The sequence below is a fragment of the Tyto alba genome, unplaced genomic scaffold, assembly GCF_018691265.1.
Source record: "Tyto alba isolate M040663 unplaced genomic scaffold, T.alba_DEE_v4.0 Super-Scaffold_38, whole genome shotgun sequence".
In the NCBI taxonomy this organism is placed as follows: Eukaryota; Metazoa; Chordata; class Aves; order Strigiformes; family Tytonidae; genus Tyto; species Tyto alba.
This window is the reverse complement of record NW_024881313.1, coordinates 16,312,309-16,333,473: the sequence shown is the minus strand read 5'-3', so window position 1 is coordinate 16,333,473 and position 21,165 is coordinate 16,312,309. Positions and strand designations below refer to the sequence as shown.

General features: G+C 34.3%; 1 protein-coding gene across 5 annotated transcripts in view; it reads left to right on the top strand.

Moving 5' to 3' along the window:
- The window catches only part of AKAP9 (A-kinase anchoring protein 9), a 121,825-nt gene that overhangs the window by 59,530 nt on the left and 41,130 nt on the right, over positions 1 to 21,165 (top strand). For 4 of the 5 annotated variants that reach the window (XM_042802136.1, XM_042802135.1, XM_042802133.1 and 1 more), the window contains 8 exons: positions 1,427 to 1,523; positions 2,974 to 3,066; positions 4,546 to 4,914; positions 5,890 to 6,114; positions 7,702 to 7,842; positions 8,392 to 8,495; positions 9,215 to 9,420; positions 16,860 to 17,071. In XM_042802136.1, coding sequence (XP_042658070.1) covers positions 1,427 to 1,523; positions 2,974 to 3,066; positions 4,546 to 4,914; positions 5,890 to 6,114; positions 7,702 to 7,842; positions 8,392 to 8,495; positions 9,215 to 9,420; positions 16,860 to 17,071 — 1,447 coding nt within the window. Of the gene's footprint in view, positions 1 to 1,426; positions 1,524 to 2,973; positions 3,067 to 4,545; positions 4,915 to 5,889; positions 6,115 to 7,701; positions 7,843 to 8,391; positions 8,496 to 9,214; positions 9,421 to 16,859; positions 17,072 to 19,290; positions 19,934 to 21,165 lie in introns of those variants that run through there. The other variant, XM_042802137.1, reaches the window with a different exon arrangement.

The window sequence follows — 21,165 nt, the reverse complement described above, 5'->3', positions numbered from 1 at the left end:
GGTATTTATAAGCTAACAGTAGAGAAAAAAATTCCCAAGAAGAGTTGCATTCTCTTATCTTTAATATCTGAAGTTCAGGTTTTAAACATTAAAATTAAACTGGAGTGTTACAGGAAAAGTTCCTAGATTGGTACATAAATTGGTTTCTCGTAACATAGTATGGAGGCCTGTCTCACATCTCAAGCCTGAAGAGTGTCTTTTAATGGTGCAGTCAGTAACCTGTTGAATGATCTGTTACATACTCAGTCTCCATACCTGGTTTGTTGCTGCATCTTTTAAACTAATACCTGCAGCGAAGCCTGGGAATTTTTGGGAGGACATTTTCATCTGGTTATATATCCTGTTGCAACGTCAGAAAAGAAAAAAAAAAAAATCAGTTGTTACTGTGCATTCATCAAATTAAGTATGAATGCTAAAAATAATGGGTGGCTTTTTGTAGTTAAAAATGTCACAAGTTTTATGAAATCACCGTTCTGGACTCCATTTCACGATTATCTAAACCAGCTCAGATTTTAGCAAAAGAAAATCTTCATGGTCTCTGTAAAACCCTGGTGTAGTTAAGATTGTAAGTCTCACAGACAATAAACTTACCTTCTAACTTAATCTAATTTGTATCCTGCCTTTTAGCAAGGTATTCATTTCTTTGTGGTAGCAGATCAGAATTACTAGAGGAGATTTTTTTTTTTTGTTAAGTAGTTTGATACTGTATGTTATCCTTTGGACAGTATTTCTGTTAAGTATTTTTCAATATGTAGTGAAAGAGGAGCTAGAGTTTTGGTGGTGTGTGGTGATACTTTGTTTTTTACTGATCTATAGCACTCTGAATATATAGAGCAGTTCTGTTGGAAAAGACAGTCTCTGAATATATTATAGCATGTTGTTATCTAAATACAAAATGAATCATATTAGATTTCTTACTATTTTCATGTGTATGCCTCATCTATATAACATAAAAAAGAAAGAAAACAGTGTATCTGTTGATAAACATCAATTTAAAAGAATCAAAATAAACATAACCATTTTCTAGGTGGTTTTATGGTTTCATACACATAGCCATTCTGGTTTCTCTCATATCCTTATGATTCAAACAGGTGCTTTTGTCTTCATCTGTATTGTGTATAGTTATTGAGCACAAAATATTCTCAGGTAGCTTTAAAAGTTGTTGGTGGGGACCTTGGCAAAACTGGTGTTAAGGTGTATTACACTGAGACGAAGAGCTCGTGTTTGGAAGGCAGATGAATTATAAAGTCAAGTGTATGAAATTAATGGCATGGAAAAAGATGTGTTCTGAAGAAAATATTTGCAGTTATTGGTCTTTGAATATATATAGTGTATATGTATATTCATAGAAAGCTTATTTGAATAGATGAAAAATAACATATATTGAAATACTGATATTTTCTTTCTGCTTCTTTTACCTTTTTAGTGTATCCACAGATTCAGAAATAAAGCTAAAAGAAGTCTTCAGGAAAGTAAAGTGCACTGAAACTCTTCATCAGCAAAGAGCAGATGAAGCACTGGAGGTATCCTATAACTCAGTTGACGGATAATATACATATGGTCAATATAATTTACATGCTTTGGGTTCTAAGATGAAATTGAAACATGGACTAATGTTTTGTAGTATTACAGTATTATCATCTTAGTGCTATGCTATACTCTTAGTCCATTTTAGAGGAAAAAATATTTAAATTCACAGAAAAACATTTCTGGAAATTATGAGCAATAACACTTGCTTTATCGGTCCTGGGTTTAAATTTTAATTTTTATCTTTTTATTTTTTTCTCTGAAACAAAACATTTGGGTCGGACTGCTTCTTACTAAAATGGAAGAAAATCAATGTTCGAATTCTGGAGTTTCTTCAGGAGTCTTTAAAATTGTCATGGTTTGAACCCAACTGTCAGCTGAACAACCCACAGCCGCATGTTGACCCTTCCCCTGCTTGGGGGATGAGGGAGGGACTTGGAGGGGTAAACGGAGACTTGTAGGTTGAGATTAAAACAGTTTAATAATTGTAATAAAATCAAATGATACCAATAATAAAAAGTACAAATGGGTAATACACAACAAGATTGCCCACCACCTGCCGACTGATACCCAGCCCGTTCCCAGCTAGCGATCCCAAAATATCAAGATCCTGCAATCATAATCCCAAAAGCGAGAGAGAGAGCGAGCCCCTTCCTGGCCACCTCTCCTTTATATACTGAGCGTGGTGTTACATGACGTGGAATATTCCATTGGCCTGTTTGGTTCCAGTGCTCTGGCCATGCTCCCTCCCTGCTTCTTGTATACCTGCACCGGGCAGGACATGGGGAGTTGGAGAGTCTTTGATCTCTTAGCAACAACTGAAAACATCAGTGTAGTATCAGCATTCTTCTCATACCAAATCCCACACTGAAGCCAAAACACAGCACTATTCTAGCTACTAAGAAGAATAATTAACTCTATTACAGCCGAAACAAGGACAAAAATATTGTGACTTAAACACTAATTATGAAAGAAAAATGATTTAAGTGGAAACCTAGTACTTTTGAAGTACAGACTGCACAATTTAGGAGAAATTTTGTAAAATCAATCCCAAAGATTTTAGAAACCATATGCAAATGGAGAAGACCCCATACGTTCTTCCCCTAATACTGCTGGAAACCTGGAACAAAAATTCAGCATTTTGAAGAATAGTGATGGTGTTTTGTACTGTGATCTTGTGCTTTCTCACCTGTTTTCTCTGCCTTTGACAATTTAAATAGTTCTGGAGGAAGAGTTGTTGCAAACTCAACTTTTAAAATTAATTTTGAAACAGAAACAAGTCACTGTCTTTTACCTGGTTCTTTTATGTTGTGGTACAAAACTGTGTGATTTGCATGAAATGAAGATAACCTAATTAAGTAAAAAATCTCTGTCAGATTGAAACTTTTAAAACTAATGAAGTAAAAGCACAAATACATAATCTGAAATTTCATGGTTTTCTTACAGCTTGGTAGTGGAACTGAAATACGGAATGATGTGGATGTTGTTCAATTACTAGAAAAACAGTACCAAGAAAGATTAGAAGAAGAAATAGCAAAGGTATTATTATTATTTTGTTACTTTAAAATATGTTTAAGAGATACTGTCACTTTCATTTGTCATTTCTGACAATTCAGATAGTTGCAATACCGTATGCTAATTTTAGTTTTATTTATTTACAAGGAATTATTTCATTCAAAATCTGAATGTGAAAGTCTTAAAAAAAAAAAAATTCTGAAACATTTTGGGTTTTTTAGTTGTCTGTCCTATTCCTAACTCATAATTTCTGTTCATGTGGTGGGTAGGGGTGGTGTTTCGCTTTAAAACTTCAAGATTTTGCACTTAACAGTTTCACACTATTTTCTGATCATATTTTACTGTGCGTTTTGATACATTCTGTAAAATGCATAGTTTTTATTTGGATCTGATGACTTACTGTAAAACTAAGTAAAATTAAGATTTTATAGGTGGAGTATAATAAATTGTTTGTGGATTTACTTATTTTTTGACTTCCAGAAGAGTTTTCAGTTCATTGCAGGATGAAAAATTATCTCTGATTTTGTTATATCATGGCATAAATAAAAATAAAATTAACATAAATTAAAAATCAGAAAAAATAAAGGCATACTTCTTAACAAGGTTTGTAATCGGACTTGAGAAGAATGCTATAGCCAGCACTGGGTGATGTCATTGTGATCCATTTTTTCTGGAGTAAAAGTTCCATTTCTCTCATCTGCTACCAAGAAAACCTTTCTTTATGGGAAAGGAAAGTACATGATTAGCTAGTGTTTTATTAAGAACAGTTTAAGTTTAAAAGACAAACTCACATTTATGGAAAGGAAGAGTTAGGTGTTTTCAAGTGTAACAGTTCTCTACTTGTGCTATTTTTTTCACACCTTTTTGTAGGTTATGTTATAAATGGCTGTATTCTAAATCTAGAAAAGAACTGCTCACATGATTGGAAAAGGGATGTATTTGTATTAGAAGGAGATACTTAGCAATACAAAACTTACCAGCCTGTTGCAACTGCAACTACAGGTATTTAATACCAGATGAATTTTCTTTCTGGTCAAGTAAAATTCCTGTGCTGAGCATCAAACATATGGCACTGCTGTCTTTATATAGCCCAAAATTCCACGTCAGTGATAAGTTTACAAAGGATGCTTGGTTAGACAGAGGAAGTGTAGCACAGCTGCCCTTATATCAATATGCTAGGACTTTTTAAAGTCATCTTAAAATTAAAAAAAAAAAAAAAAACGACTAGATAATTCTGTGCTAAGTAATATATTTTAATTGAAAGTCGCATCATAGTTTATAAACTACCTTAAATACAGCACATCTGTATTTTAAGATGTGACTGTTGATGAAGTTGGCAAGATGTCTTTGTTCTTTTACCTTTTTGTTTTCCTCTGAGAAAAAAAAAAAATCGTAGTTCAGAACTTTCAATACTTATATTATTGATGGTCAGCAATGAAGCTTCCTCAGCAACAGGAGATTCTCTGAAGCATAAACTAATACAGACTTTTCTTATTTATTCAGGTAATTGTGTCAATGAGTGTAGCATTTGCCAAACAGACTGAATTGACAAGAATTGCTAGGCAGAAGGAAGAAGCAGCACAAACAGAGATTGTACATCACCAGGAAATGCATTTTGAAATTAAAAAGCAATGTAGTGAAGAAGAGGTTGACAGCCCTCTTAGAAATGCAACAGAAAAAGGCAGTAAGCATGAAGAAGAATTGAAATCACTTTGCAAGGAACTCAGTGAAGAGTCTGGTGAGAACTCACTTGGAGAACAGCTTCTTTCTAATACCAAGCCTGGATGCATATTAGGACAGACCACACATCATTCAGTGATTTCTGAAGAACTTTTTTCTCATGTCAAGGGGCTTACAGCAGAGGAAACACTGGTAAGTATAAAAAAAAATTGGCAGTGTGTAACACCATACCTGAATAACCTTTCCAATGGATTTACAGTTAATTTCAATGAGAAAACTGCAAAGACAACAATAAGATGAAAATTCTATTTAAACATTTCCCTTTCCCTTTCAAAGGGATGATAACTTCATAACCAAATTATCTACAGTTCTTTCCTGTGTTCTGCCTGACTATCATAACATCGTGCTATGCTGTGAGGAAAGGAATAAGACACTGGTTACATGTAAATAGATTATTCCATTTCATGGTTAAAACTGTATTGCAAGCAATAAATTGTATAAAGACTTTTTGTAAACTAGGTTATATTCTAGTGCTTATACAAGGAACAGATTAAAAATAGTGCTTAAAGAGTTGGAGTTGCCTGTGATAAAGGATATTGGCTGAACATAAAAATTTTAAAAGTAATAAGTAAGATATATATTTAACATTTCACAAATAGGGTGTAGGGGTAAGGTGGAATAAATATGATAAAAAGCAGTCATAAATTTTGACTCCATAATTTCATCCTAATTTTAATTTTTTAAAATTAAATTCAGCATTAGTTGAAGCAAAAATTACATTTTCCAATTTGCATAACACTTAAACATTCTGAACTTGTATTGCCTTGATAATGAATAAACTGTAATATTCCTGTTTTGTATGATATGTTTTCTCAAACTTTTGTTGTTGTACACACACTCACACGCATGTGTGTCTGCCACTGTAATTGCTGCTGAGATCCCTGCCAGCTAAATAGCATAAGAGTTAACTATGTTCACAATTATTTTTAAAAACCTGTCTTTTAAATGGAGAATATTTCTAAGCCTGGACATTCCAAGAAGCAGTCAACAAGGTAATGCTTTCGTGATAGCTACTTTCATTTTTTAAAGTATTTTCTAAAATGTATTTAAATGTTTACCTGAAACTGTCATTGAACATAAAATGCTAAAATAGTTCCAATATTTCAGTGCTGCAGTGAGATGATGGCATCAGACACAGAAACATCAAGTCAGCTGTTATTATATGAGGAACGTTTGGAAGACATGCGACAGGAGCTAGTACGGCAATATCAGGAACATCAGCAGGCAACAGAATTATTGAGACAAGGGCATATGCAACAAATGGAACGGCAAAAAGAAAATCAAGAGCAACTCTTAGCAGAGCTTGAGAGTCTTAAAGTGCAATTAGCTGAGGTAACAAGGAGTTTGACTCAATGAGTTAGCATGGGTTAACAAAGGGAACATCACCAGGCAGTTTTATATTTGTTTATACTTGTATTTCTATATATATTGAGACACACACACATTTACTATGTTCATGCATACACACCCATGTGCACACACACACACATCTATTTGTGTGTGTATATATACACATACATGCATATATGTATGAAAAGCATATTTCTTTAATCAAAACTCAGTGGTGGATCAGTTTAGACTTCTGTAAAACTGGAGAAACCCTGCAGTGCTACAGAGCAGCCAGAAGAGTGAGTGAGTGAGTCCACATGCATTCTAAACTATGCTACCTTCCGGATACATGCCCCTGTGCAGGATGCAAGCTAGCATCCATTTGCATCAATGAAGCCACCAGCCATGGCTAGAAATACCATAGAATTCTTCATTTTTTCTTCATCCCACTTGAGGTCTTAACTTGGAACAGAATTGATGGCTTCCTGCAAAAACATGTTTTGGCTTTTTTTTTTTTTCCAGTTTTTTTTTTTTTTATTAAATCGTAGGGGTGAAGTCCTTACTGACTGTTAGAATAAAACAAAATGTGACGTTTATTGGGAAACACCACTGTTTCTTTGCCTTTTTGAATTTAGCTTGCTGTCACTGCATCTGTTCAAAGCCTATAGTAGGTATGCTAATGAAACTAATTTATCTTACTAATTAATGTAATTTATAGACTTGTCTTCAAGGATCTTCTCCCTTGAAAGACAAAGTAAACAGTCCAGAAGAATTTGTCTTGTTCTGATTTAATTTCAACAACGTAACATTACAGAAATGCACATGGAAATAGTAATGAGGGAATTAAAAAATTCTTTGATTTCGGTGTGGAGTGCAACTGTAGATTCCTTTAGACCTTACCCAGACCTGGTTCTGTTCTGTTTGTAGCTGGGGAATCTAAAGAGCCAGTCACTTGTATCCTAGGTGTCTTTTCAGCAATGTCAGGTGTCTGTTTCTCCTAGCTGCTTTCTATCATTTATCCTGATAATCTTTCAATATATACATCCTTTTTCCTTTTCTCTCTTTGTCACTTTGCAACTGCATCTTTCATCAGGGCTTGCAAATTCCTGAAACCAATAAAAAACATTAAGTAGAACTTATGCTGCTGGCTTTTCTCCAGTTTTTAATGCCAAGGATTTTTATCCATAAGAACCACATAGGAACATGCATTGCATTTAAGCCATGAGACCCTGCTAGCTCTTCTAAAAGAGACTGTCTATAGGATTTTTATAAAAAGAACTTATTTTCATATTTTTTTCTTGTGCAAAACATGTGCTGTAGCATGTAATATCCAGAAATTCCTCCCAGTTTGCATTGTGACCACTATGTTTCATGAAGACCATAAATATTTTATGAAAATCTTAAAGAAAGTGTAAGATACCAAAAGTATTTATTAGCTGTATTTCATTCTAGAAGGCTTCCCATGTCTTTGTAACCATTTAAAAAGGTGGACTGAAATTTCATTGTGAAAATATGTAAAAAATGAGAAGTGACAGGTCTCACTAAGAAGCTTAAAAAAATGTGTGTGCCTCTGTAACACTTCTTTCATAGCGTATCTCAATGGAGAATGACAGCCTGGTTACAGAGAGAGAGAGAATGCTTTTAGAAGAACTGGAATCATTAAAACAACATTCTGCACCCGGAAAAGAGAGGCTGTTCCGTGAGCTACAAAACCACAGCACACAGACAGAGGTAAACATAGACTTTGACTTTCTTGGCATCTGTGACATGTAAAACCAGTACGATTCTCTTTTGCTGCTATTCTTTTTATGTAATGTGTTTTCCTAAAATATGTTGGCTGTTGCTTGAACAGAGCAGATTTAAGAATCAAGAGGTGGTACTGGTAGACATATTTTTTTACTTCAGATAAGCAGAAGCTAGTAATAATCTCCACCTTCAAGGTGGAGATTATTACTATAGGTATTTGCTGAGGTAAACTCATATTTTTCATATTGCTATAGCAACACCAACAGAAAGGACAAGGTGTGTTTAATCAGCATAGGAAAGTTCTTTCTAGTAGGCCCTGCCTTGGATTTCCTGTTTTGTTTTTATTTGAGTTTTAGTTAATTTTTCTATGTAGGAAGAATATTTCTTGATTTGTAATTTGCTGCAGAAATTTTATTAAGGAAACTAATTTAGGTTTTAAATTTCATATTCTACTACATATAAGAAAATGTTGATTCTGCAATGACAGGATTTCTGTCTTTTTTGTCTTCTCTCCCTCTGCAAAAACTTACTCAGAATGAAAATGAAAACCAAGATGATGTGAGAGAGCAGATCTTTAAGGATGAAGATGGAGGAAGAAAGCCTGATGAAACATCTTCAGCTCTTCTTTCTAAAGAAAGGTGCTTAGAACTGTTTAAAAAACTTTTTTTTTTTTTTATTTAAATGCTGAGAGTCATTGACTTGTTGTTAAATTAATAATATTTATAAGCTTTATTCTGACTGAATATAATGGCATTTTTTATTCTAGACAACCATATTGTTCATTTACATACATTAGATTAACAGTATCTTATTTTTTATGAAGCCTAACAATGTAATGGCTTTGAGACAAATCTTAACCTATTTTCTATATCTTTTGTATTACACACATAAATAATCACACACATTGTTTATACATGTGTACTTCTATGCCCATTATATGTACATATATGAAATAAGCTTATGTGAGTAGAATTATTGTATATGATACCTTTTGACTATTCAATAACTTTTTGATCTGTGTAGATGAACAATCTTTTTAATTTTCACTTTGAAAAAAGAGTTAGTTTATAATGAATACCAGGCAAATGTAGAGTTCTGTTTTAAAAGAATAACAAGATAAATATACAAATATTGATAAATAGTATGGCTTTTTACATATTTTGTAAAAATAACTGACTTTTAAGATAAATGTGCTTTTAATATTTATGTGTATGATGTGGGTTTTAGTCTTTAAAAAGAAATCTTAATTTTACTGTTTCAACTGCAAATCTTTCCTGGTTGCAAGGGTGTGTAAGGGATAAAAAACACTTTGAAAGCAGAGGAGAAATCAAAGGACTGATTGGTTTCTGTCCTGCAGGCATGTTTTTCAGAAGGCTAATGAGAAACTCATGAAGATTCTTTTAGAAGTTGTGAAGACAACTGTGGCCATGGAGGAGACAATTGGTCGCCATGTTCTTGGGTTACTGGATAGGTCTGGGAAAGTCCAGCCTTCCAAACCAGCTGGATGGGACACAGAGACAGAGGAGTCACTAAAACCCTGTATCCATGTCGGATATGAAAAAGGTACTGCATGCATAGTTTTTTGTTTCATAACAAATAGCATTTGCATACTTCTATTATATATTTTATTAACCTTTGTTTTGAAATTTTTAATCAAAAATAACCTTTTAAATAAAAAACTATTTGTCATTTGAATGCATATGACATCTCTGCTTAAGAGACAACATCTCAGGAGTTGTCTGGGTCATGCCCCAAACCAGTTATGACTCATACCTAGTGTCCTGTTGTAAAGCCTGAAACAGAATGGAAAAATGGTTGAGAAATACAAAAATAAATATGTTCCTGTTGAAGGAAGCGAAGAGAAAGAGAATGAAACATAGATCCATGGCATCTTGCACTAACTTTACACCTTCCTCTGTATGTGTGGGGAATGGGAACTGGTGTCAAAGACTGTATCTCTCCTAGTGCGTTTTATGTAGGGACATTGCTGATCACTCTGGCCAGCTGGTGTGGGAAACAGCCTGTATATATGCTTGTGTATTTCCTTAGCCTCCTAAAGGGGGTGGTTGCATGCAAACAGCCTTTTGGAAACAGTTCCAGGAACTTTCTAACTGCCAAGCCTCGCCCATCAGTTGTTTGGAGGAGTGGTAGTTGGTACATTAGTAGGCTTGTAATTAACATTGTAGTTAATTGTTTACAAGTTTCTTAAAACCTCTCCCAGGCTCTGTTTAATTTCCTGTGATTGTACTAGGCTAGTGTCTGTCCATTTCTCTTTTTAAGTGCCCTATCGTATTGTCATTTAGATACCCATGGTACAGAAGTCAGCATAAGTATATGTACATTCATCCTGGGTCTTACGGGGACGCAACGTGCAACAGATCAGTTCAGCCTAAACACATTACACGCCTAGTTTAAGTACTGTGATTGAGTAAAAGAACTGGAAGACAAATACTGCATTTCATTATTAAGAAGGAATCTACTACAGAGTAATGATACAAATAGTAGATGAAGATGAACTTTACCTCTTTCATTCAAAATGTAGATTGTTAAATATTGATTCCTTTTGACTCTAAATAGAGGTCACATTAAGCCTTGGGGCAAGTTAAGAAAGGTTGTATGACTTGTAGCACAGTGACCTCTCTCTCAGTTGATTACTCAAAAGGTTATCTGCAGTGAAATGTGTACAGCTGCAGTCTTAAGGATTCTTGATTTTTTTAAGTTAAAAGTACTGTTATGCCTGTATAGTATTGCTGTTTCATTAAAAAATCTCATAACTTTTGTGCACATTTCACTGTATTTAATTGTGAAGAAAACAGGTTTTTTTTGGAAACTCAGACTTTTGAGGCTCTGCTTTTTCCCAAATTTTAGACTGGATAACTAAGCTTGTGGTGTTAATTTTTGATACTTGTCCAGGAGACCTTAAAGACTGAGAACATCTGCTACTATAATTGAAGGAATTGCTTCTTTCAAAATGGATTATTCTTTTGTTTTACTTTAGGATGGGAGATGAATGGAGTTTGCTTATGTTAAAGCAGTTCAGAGTCAGTATCTTCAACCACTGGCGACTATTTTCCACACAGTCTCCTAGGCAAATGGTAAAAAAAGCAATGACCAGGCTCAAAGTTTGCCGCCACTTCCTTTTGTATCCCGAAGCAGTTTTAAATTTTACGTAAACTGCATTTTAAGTAAGGTTTCTATATTAAACCCAGCAATTTAGAAATACTCTTTGTATTCTTTGTGTTCTCATTGTATAATCTGAGGTGTGTAAAAAGCATCGGGTTTTTCACAACATACATTGCCCAAAGAAATAAAAATGTGTTCTGGTTATGAAGGCCATGATCACAGGCTGTCACAGTTACATGTATTGTGGTATTACCTAGTGCATTTGCTGAACCTGGTTCTTAGTTCTCTTGTGCTTATTCTCAGAACGCGTACTGTTGCTTTTCTTCCTGATTTTAATTGCTGAGAATATTGCTCCCTTTTCTCAGACAATAAATACATAACTGTATCTAGAAAATGCAAATACATAATTGTTTTCCTTCACTACTCTCATACGTGATTGCTCTGTCTGGGCATGTACAATACATGCATTCACTTTTTGCTTGCTCCTGTACAACAGTGTGTATACTTGTATTTGTCACTAATTATTGTCATTAGCAATTCTTAATATGGATTACCTGCATTACATATGTAGAAAAACACACTTAAAAGAGTAGCTTTATTTGGTATTTTAGATGGGTATAGTATAAACTTATGCCTGCCTTTTGTAATACTAATCTGTAAATGCACAACAGGCCCTTTAATTGGAATGTGTGGTTAATTTCTTGTGGCCTTCTGGTGAAAGTGTACTCTCTTAAATAGAAGAGAACTTTGTTCCATTCCACTAGTGGTAAAGGTTGACTGTTTACTCTTGTGTTTCCTGTTAGTGTATTTTGAAGAGGCATGTAAGGATTCACTCTTCTGTAATGAAGCAATTTGTCTGGTATTGTAATGCTCCCCTTGGTATAGAGCTGTTCACATACCAGATGTTTTTTCTAGTATTCTTTTTTTGTATGTTTCCTTACAATCAAAAATAATTATGAAAGGAGGAGAAACCAAATAAAAGAGTGAGGACTAAAGACAACCCAAGTTTACAGTGGCTATAATGAGTGAATGTATACTTTGTAATGTATCTCTGAGGTTGTATTCACAGTTCTCTTTTTTTTTTTTCCTTTCAAAATGATACAACAGCATCCTTGCTGTGTACATAGTTCTGCCACCAGGGTCAGACAGCCGTAATAGCAGTTGTACTGTTTCATCAGCTGAAGTATTTGATTCTTCTTCAAATGGAATTAGACGACAAAATCTGCTAGTGTTTTCAGCAACAGGACTGTTGTTATTAATTTCCTATACTTCCACTGAGAGGATATAAGCTTTTCAAAATTTTTCCCCATTGTTTTCTGGAAGTAAGAAATAGGTAGACACTACTTCTGTATTTTAACCTGTGCATGTTACTATATTATCTAATACTTAGTCAAACAAATCTTCCTTTTTAATTACTTAGAAAATTTGTAGAGATAAATTTAGAAAAATCTAGTAATAAAATTGAAAAAATTATGTGTTTAATAAAATGAATTCTCTCTGACCTTCTGAACATAATCTATATTAACAAGCAAAATTCAACTTACTGGTTTTGCTGAGTTTCAGCATTTTATAAAGCTGAATCAGTAAGGTCACATACTTATAACTACAACCTGATTTAGAGAGCATATAGGTTTATCTGGGACCTTGCCTAGATTATTGGCTAACATGGAATTTTATTTCTGACAGAGCAAGTAAAGTTCAAATTTCAATCATAAAACATATCATTGGAAGTGAACTGCATTAGTGCAAAGTAATCTGGTGAGTTAATTGCACCTGGAGATTTGGGCCAAGAATCATCATGACAGATCCAGCAGGCTTTGCTGTTCTCCCTCAGATGCTGTATTTTGGGTAGAAGGGCTGCAGTAATGCAGGCTCCTCTGGAGAAGCCTGTGCAGTTATGGCATTCCTTGAACATTAAACCCTCTTGCATACTTTCTGAGCTCCTTGTTTCTGAACAGTGTACCAGGAATGAGGTAGTAAATAGCTTTATACACTGAAACGTCATAAAACTGATTTTTTTTGTTTTCAACTTGGAACCTCTAACCTTAATTTCTCAGTGGAATCCCAGGAGTAAACAGAGATAGTAGCTCTACATGATGCAAAATATGTATTGCCTCATAAATGTCAGTTGGCAGCTCATAAACAACTTCTGTATCTGAAAATTCTGAGTAAGCACTGTATGATTAAGTGCTTTTCTTAAGATTTAGTGGGTCAAGACATCTGGCATGCTGAACTGCAAGCTTCATGACAATGAAATGATATGAACCACTGCTGTTTGGGGGTTTTTTTGTTACAAGGAGAGAGTTTACACAATACATTTTTACTGGGTCCAGTTATATTCTATTTATTGTTTTGTGTTGACTGAAAAAAAATATTAGAGGATGGAGAATTTTACTTTAGATCTTTTGGGATGGGAGATTGAGCAGCATTATAAGGATTACTAAAATGGGGGTTAGGCATTCAACTGCCAGGGGCGGTTAATAAGAATTGGCAGCATTTCTATTTCCTGATTCTACCACTGAAAATCCTCTGGAACATTGCTGTACTAAGATGTTGTGTACTAAAATCATTTTCAGGGGAAAAAGATACAGAGGCATTTACTTTGCAGTTAGGAAGACATTTGACATGAACTCCTGTTCTTAAGTGCCACTTTGTAGAAATTATAATATGGGCATCTACATTTATCATTTGCCATTGATTTTTCTATTTGAGCTGCCAACCCTACAGTATAAACAGAATTATTACAGGTTTTGTGTACATTTGATACTTTTTTATTTTCCTTTTTCATCTTCAAGTAGTAAAGTTTCCATGTGCCAAATTATACTTCAGGTGGAAGCTCTCTTTTTTAATTTCCTCATTCTTTTAATAGTTATATTTCAGGTAAAGTATGAGGGTTCTGAGATTTTTCATATAACAAAATTATATTTTAACATCAGTTGATTTTGTATTTATCCAGAATAAATGGAAGCAAATTACAAAAGAACTGACATAAGCAAAACAGGAGTTTAAAATCCTGTCATTACTTCTTGGAGGCCAAATTTTACTGTTCTGGTCACTGGAAAGAAGAAGTAATAATATTAGTGATACTATTAATGTAAGAAAAATATACCAGACATGGCTTTTAGAAGGTTACATTCTAAGCAGGCATCAGTGTTTTTAAGTTTTTCTCTAAAAGTTTCCAGACAGCCAGAAGTTCCGATTATTTTGCAACAGACTGCACAGTTCTGCAGTTATTTTGTATAATGTTTATTTTTGTATTTGACACATACCCATCATTGCACAATTCAGCTCTCCATTAAAGCAAATAATTTGCTAAAATATGAGGATTATAGGACATGAGTTATAGGTTAAGCCTGAGAAGGAAATCAGGAATATTACATAGATAATTTGTACTCCATCAAGAAAGAATTAGATTGTGCAATAACTAATATGTCATTGTTTTATCTTGTTTATAGCTATGCTACTGTACTGTGGGCTTTTATTTTGTGAGACCTCTGAAGCTAAGCAGGGTCTTACCTGGTCAGTACTTAAGATGGGTGGCCTCCAAAGAGCATCAGGTCTGCAGTAAGTGTGTCGGTGACTTAGCAGGAAATATGCTTTCCTTCAACTCAGTCTTTAACCAATACTTTGGCACAGCATTTGGAAATATTTATGCTGCTGGATGTCCATCTTAAACGAAGGTCCTTTCTACTCTGAGGATATTAAAGCTTCTGCATCACTATTGATATTTTGAGACACCCAGAGCCAACCCATATTTGGGTGGTGAGAAATCAGAATGCTATTGAATAAAAATTGTGAAATTGTTCATTTTGCAGCCTTCCTTACACTTCAGGGGGGTGGAATATTAGGATGTTATGGGAAAGCTTTTATGCTATACAAACCCATTGCAAATATTTAGTGTGCTGACAGAAAATGACTGCCAGCCACTGCTAGGGTGAGACTCCACTACAGTAGCTTGTGGCTGAAGTTACCAAGTGCTTTGAAATCCTGTGTAGATGAAAGGTGCCATGTGAATGTATATTCTATTCATCCGGTTATTTGTTCCATTCATGCATATAGTGTGCTTCTGTTTTTTTCCCTTTGGAGTGTGAAAAGAGTTTGTAACGTTATATCCCACATATCTAAAAGGAGATATGAAACAGCAACAATATAACTTGAAAAAAGTTACTAAATGCATTTGCATTTTAAGAACTTTAGCAATTATGAGATACAAGTAAACAAACCAAAACATTTCTAAATTAAAATTGCTATAGGTTAGTTTGTTGTGTATGGGTCATATATACAGCTTCATCCATAATGAAATAAATGCATAGATATTATTATCAGAATGTTTGCAGTTATAAAAGTATAGTAAACAAACGAGGTGGTTAATCACATTACAACTTTAAAAAAAAAAAAAAAACTAAAACCTGAAAACTAGAATTTTACTTTCTTGCTCGGTTCAAACATCAACAAGAGGACTTGTATTTCCAGTGTTATTTGCATGACTGGTTAAGATGCAAAAGCCAGTATAAGGAAATTATATCCAACAAGAGTGCTAACATCATTTTCTAAAATTGACCTATTATAACATCATTTCAATTTCTGTAACTAAACAAACTGTTCCAGTTCAGCTGTCATAATTCGTGGTGTAACCAGGAACTTAAATTCAAAGATAAGCCAGTATTGCAATTCTATTGCTAAACTGGCATTGACTGTTCTTAACGCATTTAGTCATACCTTGTTTTTGGGAAACAGCAATATTTTTTTGAGAAAACCTTAAGCAAAACCAACACCTAATTGTTTTTAAAAAAAAAAAAAAAACACAAAATCACACCAAAACATTTAATTTAAAATATATTTCTGAAATGTACTTCATTAAAAGACAGTCATTTTAAAAATCTTTCGACAACAGCATTTATTTGTGACATTTGAAATCTAGTAGGCTAATGACATAACACTTCTTCATTTTTAAAACACAGTATCAATAAAAGTTACCTACTGTTGTGATGTACTAGTGTATTGTTATTTCATACTGAAAGTGTGATTTTTAAAACATCTCAGGAGTTTGCTTTTACTTGTCTTGCTTAAATACAGCCCTGAATTCTAAATATGGCAAATTCACTGCTTTCTAGATGAACTGCTGTCAGTTTAATACCTTAGGCAAATCTTGTGTCTTCTGATTTTCAGACAGAATGGATAATCCCTTAAACTGAATCAGACCTCAGGAAGTTTGAGAAGTAGGCAGGTGCCAGGTGGCCCACTGGTAGGGACAGTTACAGTCCCCCTGCACTGTACTTGATTTGTTCAGCTACCCATTCTGATCAGTTTTCAGTTCTCTAATAATGCTGAATTTTGATGTTCTGTATTCTAATTTGTTTGTCCTGAGAAATTGTCTGAATTACGTGCATGTATTTCCTTTTACTCACTTGAGTTTTTGCTTTTGAATCACTAACTTGAACAGATTTGTGTTAATGGACACTAACATAGGTGGGCATTGATGAAACAGGGACTGACAGTCTGGGGTTTTTTTACCTGGTTGTATTTTAACGACAATCTTGCAAGTCATTATTGCAAGTTATTCAAAGTAGTAAGGGTTACTGATAGTAACAAAGGTTTGAAGATGAGCCTCAGAGCCCAAAAGCTTACTGAAAAGACGTCTAAAATATTCTCTGTTAGTATCTCCTTTTCTCTTTCCCTCCTGCTTTTTTTTAGTTAACACATTGTGTATCTTGTTTGTGTAAGTTTTAGTATGAAATATTTCCCTTTCTGTCTTTGTGACCAATAGAGATATTTTAATCGTTTTATGACTTGTCTTTCTAATTGTTACTCAGATGTACAGTTTTTCATGTTTTGAAGTGCTAAGAGGCTGTGTGAAAGGCTAACTATTGTTTTCCCAGAGTCCTGTTCCTCATATCATGGTAGTAGTGTGGGAGATGATGATATTAATGTGTGGTCAGGAGCAACGGATGAAGGACTACTGAGCCAGCATCTTGTAGAAAGTGGAATGGAAATAGATCCTGAAAATGAAGAACTTGTTCTAAATATTAGTTCTCGACTACAAGCTGCTGTTGAAAAGCTTCTGGAAGCTATCAATGAAACTTCAAATCAGGTAGGGTGATCTAATAGTGAAGCATTTTGAATTTTGTGTCTCGGTTATTTTTTTTATCTATTTTTCTCATGAATGTGTTTTTATGTGCCTAAAACCTCTAGGGTCATTTTGAAAGCTAAAGCAATAGTTCGGGTGCCTACCCCAAAAATAGTTTGTTCCATCATGACTTTACTGATGAATTTAGATTCACGTTAGAAATCTGCTTTGGACTTCAGAAAAAGCCTGAATTTGAGCATGTTTATCAATCTAGGGCACTCTTTCATTGCTCGTACGGGTCATCTGCATTGTACTGCAATCCAGGGATGAGACAGGGAGTATCAGGGCACATTGAGCTGGCCCTTGTGAAGAGGGAGGATTAAGAGGAACTATGCCCAGTTCTCTTGACAAACCTGTTAGTCGATTGATTGGACCAAAAGGTGGAGCTCTCCTGCTGTCTCTTCCAGCTCTGATTTAAACATGGCCAATTATGCATATATCCACCTTGCTATCAGAAAAGGGATCTGCACTCTGGCTTTCCAATATTTATGGTGAGGTGTGTGATTCATGAGTAGCCTCCAGAAAAGATGCAGTGGATGGGGACTCCTTTCTGTTTACTGTTGGGTATGTTGCACGATGGGGTGCTAGTTGCCCCTCAGAGTACTTCCCTGTTCATTGAAGTGGGAGCTATAGAGGTAGCTCAGTTAGTTCAAAACTGACTGCTTCTATCATGTGCTTTACTTTTAGATTATGTACATCTCAATTTGAAGGTATCAAAGTAAATATCTCACTTTTTAAGCTTTCTTGATGAACTCAGTCTTTAGAGTCAGCTCTTTGAGACTAAAATTCAAAGAATACGGTGTGTTTTATGCTACAGACCCATCTATTAGTTAACCTAGTAATGATATTACTTAAAGTGATTGCTTTCTTGTCTTTAGGTATAAAATGTGTAAATCATAACTGCTGGAAATGAAGGAGAAAAAATCTATGATGATGAAAGTAATAAGAAAATTCAGCTAATACTTTGAAAGCTTTGAGCATTTAAAGTATTTGTTGCTTTTGAGAAATACCTCAAACATGAAGTTGATAACCATTTCTTCTTTTTTTTTTAAAAAAAAAAAAGAAAAAGAAAAAGAGAAAATACTAATTTGTAAGTTACTAAAGTTAAAGGTAATTTAAATATAGATTCAGCGAACCTTCCTCTGGCTTACTAAATCAAGTAGTCTGTTGAATCTTGTACATCAATTTTTGTATTGCCTTTATTTGCAGGCTTGTTCTGCAACAGCTATCTTCTGTTTGAGCATGAGTTCAATTAAAAATAGATGTTTGGTATTTAGAGGTCTTTTTTCAGCTTCAGGCCTAGGATTACATGGTAGCGAAAAAGGTTACACAGGTACTCCAGTATATGGAGTTCTTAAAAAAAGTATAGTTAGGCATTTGTAGGAAAACTTTCATTTAAAGCACAGATGATACAGAGAAAAACAACTTCAAAGTCTTACAATAATTGGATTATACAAATACGGATTTATCCCTGATGATAATATATGTTTGGGTTTTTTTAAAGTTAATAAAGTGTTAATCTGTTTACACATTTTCCCACAGTATTAAGTATAAATATTGACATCTTTTCTGGCTGTTCCGTAGAGGTACTTTGCAAGCATTCAAGCTTGCCTGCTTTGCAATGTCCATTGTGTGCTTACTGGATTATACACAGTTCCTGTATATACTGTAGGTGACTTGACAACTATTTGTAAATATTCAGAAACTTTAATATTTTGTTTTTTCTACACTGCAGTATTTTATAATCTACAACTACTTACGGGTAGAAGAGATTTTAACCTTTCCTCTTAATCAGTTGTGTTGTGCATACAGATGTACCCATCTCTTTAAATAAACTTAAAAGAGTGAGAGAAACCTGGCAAAATCTTCAAAGTAACTATTTGAGACCTGTCTGAACACACACTTTCAGCCCTGAGATGCAGTTTGAATCTTTTCAGGCAAGGCATATAGTGGGTGTATTAATTCAAATTCCACCTGCTGGTGTTATGTGTAGGTAAATAAATCAGGCCACTCCCCTGAACTCTTTCAGTTGGGAGATACTAGCAGGAAGCCTTTAAACTAGCAGAGTTTGAGAAAGTTCTTCCTGTTGAATTAACTCCAAGAACAAGAATGAAGGCAAATAATGACATATCTATATTTCTCTTTCATTTGTCATAGTGGAGATGGAAAATGATTTTTAGTTTCTGTTCTGCTAGCTTGCTTGTCTGCTGCAGCGTACCTGTGCGGGTAACACAAAATTATGCTTCTTTGCGTTGGAAATTACCTGCCAGCTGCTATTGGAAGATTTCGGTTGCTTTTTTCTGGTGAAACCTCTCTAAGAATGATTTTTAGGAGTGACCATATGAAGTTTTTTGCACCTCTCTTTATTTTGGATTAATCCACTTCTCAGTTACCTTGCTTGAGAATGTGATCTGAGGCTTCCTGCTGATTCTGAGTAGGTTTGTCACTGCTGATATGTGTCTTCAGACTGTTAAATGTATGTGTTCTGTTACAAATTCCTGTTAGAAGTTAAAACTAGTCTAGCTACTGCAAAATATCCATGTGACAGTTGAGAAGACAGCAACGACAATATTTTTTGGAATGGATTCTTACCGTACCTACTGGACATCTAATCTGTTTAGTGGTTTGTGGACTGAAGGTCAAGAGGAAGATACATATGAGGTTGAATCTCGTGTGCCTTTACCATATCCTTTTCCTTTCACTGAACACTTGGATGAGAATAATTCTGTAGTTGTAAATACTTCAATTTTTCACTTCAGCCACAAAAAAAATGGGCACATTTTAAAAGTTGTCTCTAAAATCTCCTTGCCTACACCTCCCTATTCAGTAAGTATGAATGTTTTTTAAAGAAATTGTATTTTAAAGCAGCTTAAATGGAAGAGAATGCAGTGAAAAATCATATAAACTTATATCTGTCGTTAAAGTTGTTATGTGCTGCTGACAGGCTTTTTTCCTAGACAGTTTTTAATGGGCACTGGAAAAGCTTTAAGTATACTATTCTCTCTGTTCATTTCTAACAAAAGAAATTTAGCAGACACGGAAATATATTGAATTACAGAGATTTGAGATCTCTTTTTAAAGCACTTCAGCGTTACTTCTTACATTACATTTTTCTCACTGTGAATAATTTACCTTGGGGGGTGGGGCTGCAGTCAGTTAAATTGTTCCTTTATAGCTTTCATGCACTGACTAGTAACATTAACTAGCACAAGCTTGCTAATGGCTTCCAGTGATCCCATAAAGAAATTTTTGTTCTTGAAAAATCATGTTCAGATTTGTGCTTCTTTTTGGTTTTGTCCTGTGATATTTTTAATGATATCTTGAGTTGTTACTGAAAAGAGCTGGAGAATAATTTTTATTCTGAGTTTTAGTTTTAGTTGGGAGTATTTGATGCATTTGAGTAAGCCATTTTTATGGTTGTCTGTGTACAGTAAACCTATCATATGTTTCCTTTATCTGAGATGGGTCCTTTGTTAAGCACTTCAAAATGTAAGAATACTCTCTGATTTTTTTAAAATACCTCCAACAAGTGCAGATATCCAGCTGCAGTATTTATGACTTTAACTCCTCTCAAAATAAATAATTCACATTAATGATGTCCACCTAAAAAAGAATGCTGTAGAAAATAAATCAAGTGTTTACATTCAGTGTATTATAAAAGAGACTGTATTGATTATTCAGACATTTATTGATTATTTCAAAGTGTAATTTTATTTATAAGTGGATAATTTTTTGTGCAATATTCTATGGAATGTTTCTAACCCATTTCTCTGAGATTTTAAAGCAAGCTAATCATACTCATGAACTTAACTAGAGATTGTGAGAAAGCTTTTATTTTTGAAGAAATTGAGAGAAGGAATATGTTTACAGAAACTGTAGCAAAGCCACAGATGTTCCTATCTTACAAATATCTCCCAATATCCATAATATTAAAAAGGAAAAGAAAAGAAAAAAGACATGATCAGGAAATATGTGTTATTTAATTTTCTGACTTTGCTTTTATTCAAAATAAAACAACTTATTTTGAATACAAGCCACACAAAGAAATCAGGCCTGGT